General features: G+C 43.9%; 1 protein-coding gene across 1 annotated transcript; it reads left to right on the plus strand.

Annotated features, from left to right (window-relative positions):
- Positions 1-4784: 4784 nt before the first annotated feature.
- LOC105705564 (ubiquitin-like modifier-activating enzyme 1) lies at positions 4785-7961 on the plus strand. The gene has a single exon (XM_064364633.1). It carries the CDS (start codon positions 4785-4787, stop codon positions 7959-7961), a length of 3177 nt encoding a protein of 1058 aa, XP_064220703.1.
- The last annotated feature ends 807 nt before the right edge of the window (positions 7962-8768 follow it).

Below are 8768 nucleotides of genomic sequence, written 5' to 3' on the forward strand. Positions count from 1 at the left end.
CAGTGGCAAGTTCTCATTTGAGTTGAACAGTAATGGACGTAGAAGAAAATATGCTACAGAGGGTAACAGGTGCCATTAGTGATTTTGCTCAGACTTTTTAGAAGACTCACTTTCTGTTCTTTGCTTAGTCAAGGCCCATCTACTTGCTTCTGTCTTCACCTCAAAGCATTCCGTAACTGCCCAGGCCCCAGTAATTAGCCTTCTTCAGATCTTCACATTTGTTCCTTAAATGAAAACAGCTGCTCTATTTAGAGGCACAATGAAGACACTGGCCTATGTATCCTAATTTTCCTCCTGGGCTAATCCCTGAGGCACTTTCATGAAACTCCCAGGGCTCTAAAACAACAAATTTGAACAATCACTGGCCTTCACCATTTTCCTAGCATGCAGCATAAGATACCTTGTGTTGTGATTTTCTATTGTACAAAAGTAATATATATTTATCAATATTTGGAAGATACAGGTATATGAAAAGAAAAAAATAAAAATGCCTGTTATCCCAGACTCTGAGATGAACACTAGTAACATTTTGGACTTTTCCATTTTGATCATTAATCTATTAATTTTCATGGATATTTATGCTCATAAATATTGATTTAAAGCTAGGCTTTTATTTCAACCTAATATTTTAAGATGAATAATTTTAGTGTCATTCATTATTTTTGTCCAAGGTCATTTTTCATCTTTAACAACCTTACTGAGGTATAATTGGCATAAAGTAAGCCACACATAGTTAAAGGTATATTTTGATAAGTTTTAACCTATGTATATACCCATGAAACCAACACTGTAATAAAGATAATGAACATGTCCATTTCCCCTAAAAGTTTTCTTGTACCTCTTTGTAATCCCACTTTCTTCTTCTTTCTGTCCCCACCCACCCCAACCCCTACCCCAGGTAACCACTGAAATGCTTTCTGTCAGTATGGATTAGTCTGCATTAGAATTTTATATAAATGGGCCAGGCCCGATGGCTTACGTCTATAATCCCAGCACTTTGGGAGGCTGAGGCAAGTGGATCGCCTGAGGTGAGGAGTTTGAGACCAGCCTGGCCAACATGGGAAAACCCTGTCTCTACGATAAATATAAAAATTAGCTGGGCATGGACTGGCACACACCTGTAATCCCAGCTACTTGGGAGGCTGAGGCAGGAGGACTTCTTGAACCCAGGAGGTGGGGGTTGCAGTGAGCCGAGATTGTGCCACTGCACTCCAGCCTGGGCGACAGAGCAAGACTCCATCAAAAAAAGAAAAAAAAAATTATATAACTGGAATATTATACTATGTACTCTTTGTGTCTGTATTCTTTTACCCAGTATACTTATTTTGAGGTTCATATTGTTGCCCATATCAATAGTTTAATCCCTTTTATCACTGAAGAATATTCCATTGTATGGATATACCACAATTTAACCACTCACATGCGAATGTGGACATTTGTATTGTTTCTAGTTTGGGGCTATTAGAAATACACCTTCTTTTAACATTTATGTACACGTTTGTGAGATCATATGCTTTCTTTTTCCTTGGATCTGAGGTAATTTTAATGGCTGCATTATATTCCATTGTATGAATGTACCCTTGACAATCTAACACTTATTTCTGATGTTTAGATTGACTCATGATTTAGGTTCCCTTGAAAGTAAAGTCTGAGATCTGAGACAAGGATTTGTAATTAATTTATATGAGAGAAGCAGAAGAGAGTAAATCAAGGAAAGGAGCAAAGCCACAAAGGTGCATTAATGAGCTGCTGATCGCCATGGGCAACTGAAACTCAATCCCATGGGGTCCCTCAGAGGAATCATGTAGAATAGTCCTCAAAATGGTCTCTGGATGGAGAGGTTGGGGCACTCATCCTCCATTTCCTTCTCTCATTTGTGGACTGTGGTCTCCTGGGAATATTAACTACCCCACATCCTCTGCCACATCCAACACAGGCAGAATGGCCTTCTATGGCATCCAAGAAAACTGAAGTAGAAAAGCCTTGGGCCAGCAAGGTAAGCCCCATGGTGAAAGGCTGGAACGATGCGTGAAAGTGTTCACCACAGGTGTACTAAGAGCAAGGGGCTGAGGGCAGTAGTGTGAAGACTATATCTTGCTTCAGTGGTGTGTTATTTTGCTATTATTTACAACCAAGCATCAAACATCTTTGCACTTAGCCTATTTTTTTTTTTTTTTTTTAAGACAAGGTCTCACTCTGTCTCCCAGGCTGAAATGCAGTGGAGCAATCACAGCTCACTGCAGTCTTGACCTCATGGGCTCAAGCACTCCTTCTGCCTTAGCCTGCTGAATAGCTGGGACTACAGGTGTATGCTACCATGCCTGGCTAATTTATTTTTCCATTTGTTTTGTAGAGAGGCGGTCCCACTTTGTTGCCTAGGCTGGTCTCGAACTCCTGAGCTTAAGCAATCCTCCTCAGCCTCCCAAAGTGTTGGGATTACAAGCGTGAGCTACCGCATTCGGCTTGCACTTAAACTATTATGTATTTGTTATGTTATGTTCATAGAAGTGGAGTGAGTTGCTAGATTAAAAGGTATGTGCACTGAAAAGAGTTTTGATTCTAGTCACCACATTATTCCTTGGAAAGGCCTCAGTTTACCTCTCAGAGGTTGTAGATGAGGACACCTGTTTCTCTGCTCCTCTGCCAACACTAAGCATTTTCATTAAACGAACAAGGAGAAACTTTGCTAATGGTCAAAATGTTTACTATTTTATATTCCACATAATTACAGGCCCCATGTATCAAGAGACCACACCTTATTCATCAGACACTGGATTCACAAATGAGCATATTTAAAGCAAATATCAAAATTTGTCCATGGTGATGGGACTTTGGGCCTGTAAAAATAGCCTATGGACAGACTGTGCAGCACCCTACTTCCTGAGCTGTCTTTCCCAGTTAACCCCTTCTGATGTGACTTCTGGATTCATCAGGTGATTTCTGCTCTGCTGCTGAACAGAACTGGGGCCTGCTCAGTGGCTCACTTAACCTGTGCCTTGCTGGTTTGATGCTGGGCCCATGCTTGCCCTTACAACTGACTTCCGTCTTTTATGTTTCTGCAAAAATCTTGTGTCTTACCTAACAGCTTGGCTTCACGGCAGCCTGCCATGTAGTTAGGACATATGGGACTTTTTGACGCTTCATAATCCCAGAAGTCAGGCCAATGACCCTGGCTATAGACCTTATTATGTCTGATGGGACTCAAGAGGCTGCCCCAAGACCCCAAATCTTAACTAATTAAGACACATGAGGAAGAGATCTTTTGAGAATAGACAGAGAGGATTACTTGCTGGGATTTCATTTTGGGCACAAGGCATGACTGTGCATCCCAGGCTGTGACCCAAATGTCTGCCTTGGGGCTTCTGGGCTCTTCTCTGTCCTGGGCTTTCATCTGCTGGGTTGGCACTGCCTGTGGCCCCACACGTGGCTATCCCCTTTCTGACAGCTGTGCTCCAGCAGGTGGTGTGAGCCGCCCTCATCACCTGCTGTCTGCACTGACATTTGATCACTTGAAGCTGTTCATTTGCTTCCATGTACACATTTTGCCCTTCGTCAGCTTGCCAGCCAGCAGTAGTTTTTAAATCTGTGACATGCATGCCTAGCTTCCCAGGGCTGACCGCAATCATCCCCACTTCAACACCCACAGATGGCTGTATTTCAGGGCTTCATTTGACCTGCCATTTGGCTTAAGAGAAAGGGTGTGGAGAAAGGTCATAGACAAAGGATAGGAACAGGGGCAAATGAGAAAGCCTCTAAAGAGACTGGACAGCATTATTGTTTGGGAGAATCAACAGTCCTGATATCAGAGACTGACCCTAGGGGAATCCCGCACATTTCCTTTTCTAAATAACCTCTACTTAATGAATAGCAATTTTTCCATTTTAAACTGTGTTTTTCTTTGTTTCATTTTGTTTTTTTTACCATTATACAGACTATGATGACAGGTCAATGGAGTATGGACAATGATGTGTGTTATTGACAGAACTGAAACTGTTTATAAAGGTATATGTCCAGTAAATATGGTATTGCTATGAGGAAAGAATAGAATAAAAGAGCTATAGAGAAAGAGAAAATTGTCTTCCCTAAAAAATTACTATTAGCAATAAGAGAGTGCAAAAGAAAGACAACTATACAAAAATCTATAGCTGTATCATTAAACCAGCAGTGCCCAATAAGAAAATATAATGGAGCCTAGAGGAGAGGCCAATTCTTCATGCTCTAAACACATAGAATTTATTGGGTAAACTATAACAAAATTACTGCTGAAATAATAGACGAACTCAAATATAAGAATGTGAAATCCACAGATACCAGAAAGAAAGAAAAATCTACAAGCCAATAAAAAACAGCACAAAGGATATAAATAACAAGAAGAAACCCAAATAAGCAGTAAAGATATGGACATCATTAGTAATCACAGAAATTCACATCAAAACAACAGTGAGAGTGTTTATAACAAACACATTATAAAACAAACATTTTAATTTTTGACAATGTGAATTAGAGGTGAGGATTTAGAAAAGAAAACGGGCACTCGCACTGACTGCTCATGGAAGCAGTGCTGCCCAAATTATTCATGACGCAGCCTCAGGTTCCTTTATACTTTTTCCTAATAAGAAATTATTATATAGGGCCACGCGGTCGCCATTTTTGTTCACTGCTGAAGGAAAGGAGGTGTCTGTGGAAGAAACGGTCCCAAGCTCTACAGCGCAGGCGGGAGAAAGCAGCGACTGGTGGACTCGGTGGGCTAAGCATCGGGAAAGAAGAGGAGAAGAAGGAGGGAAATGGCCAGCTCACTGCTCTCCAAGAAACGTCGTGTGTCTGGGCCCGGTTCAGAGTTGGATTCTGACTGCTCCTCTGCCTACTCCGTGATGTCTGAAATGCCCTTGGGACCAACCCAGGGAATGTCCAAAAACAGCAGTGAAGTACACATAGATGAAGATCTTTACTCCCGCCAGCTGTACGTGCTGGGTCATGAGGCAATGAAGTATCTCCAGACATCCAGTGTGCTGGTTTCAGGCCTGCAGGGGCTAGGTGTGGAGATCGCCAAGAACATCATCCTCGGTGGGGTCAAGGCTGTCACCTTACATGACCAGGGTACTGCCCAGTGGGCTGACCTCTCCTCCCAGTTCTACCTGCAAGAGGAGGACATTGGTAAAAACCGAGCTGAAGCATCACAGTCACGCCTCGCAGAACTCAATAGCTATGTGCATGTCCGCACCTACACAGGACCCTTGGTTGAGGACTTTCTTAGTGGTTTCCAGGTGGTGGTCCTTACCAACACTCCCTTGGAGAGCCAGCTGCAAGTGGGTGAGTTTTGTCACAGCCATGGAATCAAGCTGGTGGTGGCAGACACCAGGGGCCTCTTTGGGCAACTCTTTTGTGACTTTGGAAAAGACATGATTCTCAGAGATTCCAATGGGGAGCAGCCACTCAGTGCTATAGTTTCTATGATCACCAAGGACAGCCCTGGTGTGGTCACCTGCCTGGATGAGGCCCGGCATGGGTTTGAGAGTGGCGACTTTGTCTCCTTCAGAGAAGTCCAGGGCATGAGTGAACTCAATGACATCCACCCCATAGAGATAAAAGTCCTAGGTCCCTACACCTTTAGTATCTGTGATACCTCCAGCTTCTCTTACTACATTGGTGGAGGCATCGTCAGTCAGGTCAAAGTATCTAAGAAGATTAGTTTTAAATCCTTGCTTGCCTCGCTGGCAGAGCCAGACTTTGTGATAACAGACTGTGCTAAGTATTCTCGCCCTGCTCATCTACATATTGGCTTCCAGGCACTGCATCGGTTCTGTAGTCAACATAGCAGGCCACCTCGTCCCCACAACGAGGAGGATGCGACAGAAGTAGTGACTCTAGCACAGGGCGTGAATGCTCAAGCCTTGCCAGCAGTGAAGCAAGGCCACCTGGATGTGGACCTCATCCGGAAGCTGGCATATGTGGCTGCTGGGAATCTGGCACCTATAAATGCCTTCATTGGAGGCCTGGCTGCCCAGGAGGTTATGAAGGCGTGCTCCGGGAAGTTTATGCCAATCATGCAGTGGCTGTACTTTGATGCCCTTGAGTGTCTCCCTGAGGATAAAGTGGACTTGATGGAAGACAGATGCCTCCCACACCAGAATCGTTATGATGGACAGGTGGCTGTGTTTGGCTCAGACCTGCAAGAGAAGCTGGCCAAGCAGAAGTACTTCGTGGTGGGTGCTGGGGCCATTGGCTGTGAGCTTCTCAAGAATTTTGCCATGATTGGGCTAGGCTGTGGGGAGGGTGGCAAAATAACTGTTACAGACATGGACACCATCGAGAAATCCAATCTGAACAGACAGTTTCTCTTCCGACCCTGGGATGTCTCGAAATTCAAGTCTGACACAGCTGCTGCAGCTGTGCATCAGATAAATCCAAACATCAGGGTGATGAGCCAGCAGAATCGTGTGGGCCCTGAAACAGAGTGTATCTACGACGATGACTTCTTCCAAAGTCTGGATGGTGTGGCCAATGCTGTGGACAATGTGGATGCCCGACGGTACATGGACAGCCGCTGTGTGTATTACCGAAAGCCATTACTGGAGTCTGGAACACTGGGCACCAAGGGCAGTGTGCAGGTGGTCATTCCCTTCTTGACAGAGTCTTACAGCTCCAGCCAGGACCCCCCTGAGAAATCCATCCCCATCTGTACACTAAAGAACTTCCCCAATGCTATCGAGCATACCCTGCAGTGGGCTCGGGATGAGTTTGAAGGCCTCTTCAAGCAGTCTGCAGAAAATGTCAACCAGTACCTCACAAACCCTAAGTTTATGGAGCAGACGCTGAGGCTGGCAGGCACCCAACCGTTGGAGTTGCTGGAGAATGTGCAGTGCAGCCTGGTGCTGCAGAGACCAGAGACTTGGACTGATTGTGTGACCTGGGCCTACCAACGGTGGCACACCCAGTATTCTCACAAGATCCAGCAGCTGCTGCACAACTTTCCTCCCGACCAGTTTACAAGCTCTGGAGCCCCATTTTGGTCCGGGCCCAAACGCCGTCCTCACCCACTCATCTTTGATGTCAGCAACCCCCTGCACCTGGACTATGTGATGGCTGCTGCCAATCTGTTTGCCCAGACCTATGGACTGATAGGCTCTCGGGACCGAGCTGCTGTGGGTACATTGCTACAGTCTGTGCATGTCCCCGAATTCATTCCCAAGTCTGGTGTCCAGATCCACGTTTCTGACCAGGAGCTGCAGAGCACCAGTGCCTCTGTTGACGACAGCCGCGTAGAGGAGCTCAAGGCCACACTTCCTAGTCCAGAGAAGCTTGCTGGGTTCAAGATGTACCCCATTGATTTTGAGAAGGATGATGACAGCAACTTCCATGTGGATTTTATTATGGCAGCATCTAACCTTCGGGCAGAGAACTATGACATTCCCCCTGCAGACCGGCTTAAGAGTAAGCTGATTGCAGGAAAAATCATTCCAGCTATTGCAACAACCACAGCAGCTATTGTTGGCCTTGTGTGCCTGGAGCTATACAAGGTGGTACAGGGACACCGAAAGCTTCAGTCCTATAAGAACAGCTTCATCAACTTGGCCCTGCCCTTCTTCAGCTTCTCTGAACCCCTTTCCCCACCCCGTCACCAGTACTGTAACAAAGAGTGGACACTGTGGGATCGCTTTGATGTACAAGGCATACAAGCTGATGGTAAAGAGATGACTCTCAAGCAGTTCCTAGCCTTCTTTAGGATGGAGCACAAATTGGAAATTACCATGCTTTCACAGGGTGTATCAATGCTGTATTCTGTCTTCATGCCAGCTACCGAGCTTAAGGAACGATTGGATCAGCCGATGACAGAGATTGTGAGCCGTGTGTCAAAGCGAAAACTGGGCCACCATGTGCGGACTCTGGTGCTTCAGCTGTGCTGCAGTGATGAGAGTGGTGAGGACGTTGAGGTCCCTTATGTACGATACGTTACCTGCTGATTCATGGCGATCCCTTTACCCTAGTCCAGATTCCTGCCAGTTGCGACAAAAACTGAGCCCAGCTAGGCATAAATGTCTTATTTTCTTCTGAGAATGTTTTTTGCTGCTGCTCTCTACTGTTTATCATTGGAATTCATAATAAAGCATTACTAAACGTGAAAAAAAAAAAAAAAAAAAAAAAAAGAAATTATTATATAATTGGTCATTCCCCATATCCAGCTCTAAGTACAGATTGTTTTTTCAACATCATATTTTAAAATTGACATTTTTTTTTCTCATTTATCCATCATATGTCTTCTAAGACACTATTCCTAAACTATGTTGATTTTCACAGTGAAAAGCTTTTGGTCTCACTTAATCTATAGTGTCCAAATGGGCCCTTTCCACAATTTGTTTTAGCATTGCTATTGTTGTCATTTAAAAATAATCAGGTTTTTTTTTAGTCCGATGCTTTTGTAAAATATAAAAATCACGTTTGCATATCATAGAAATATCAAATCATTTATCATAATAAATGCTTCTAAACACTCCTAATGTCTGTACTTATCACAGACCAATAAGTCATGGTTCATGGACCAGACTCTAAATTTTTACGGTCAAAGAATGAGTTGAAAGTATGTTAAAAATTAAGCTAAATTAAAAAAAAAATTACTTTATACTTCGACAACCTACTTCTAGAAATGTATCCTAAATATATGTTGGTTTAAGACACAAGGAAACAAACTAGAAATATCTATTAATAGGAGAAAGGATGATTACAGTACAGCCATATGGTGGCATATATAGCTGTTAAAACGAATAAACAAT

Source organism: Aotus nancymaae, unplaced genomic scaffold, assembly GCF_030222135.1.
Source record: "Aotus nancymaae isolate 86718 unplaced genomic scaffold, 86718_ANA_hifiasm-v0.15.2.pri h1tg000058l, whole genome shotgun sequence".
In the NCBI taxonomy this organism is placed as follows: Eukaryota; Metazoa; Chordata; class Mammalia; order Primates; family Aotidae; genus Aotus; species Aotus nancymaae.

What these genes read in the sequence shown, in the direction of transcription:
- LOC105705564 (XM_064364633.1), top strand. Translation starts at nt 4,785, where the DNA reads ATGGCCAGCTCACTGCTCTCCAAGAAACGTCGTGTGTCTGGGCCCGGT.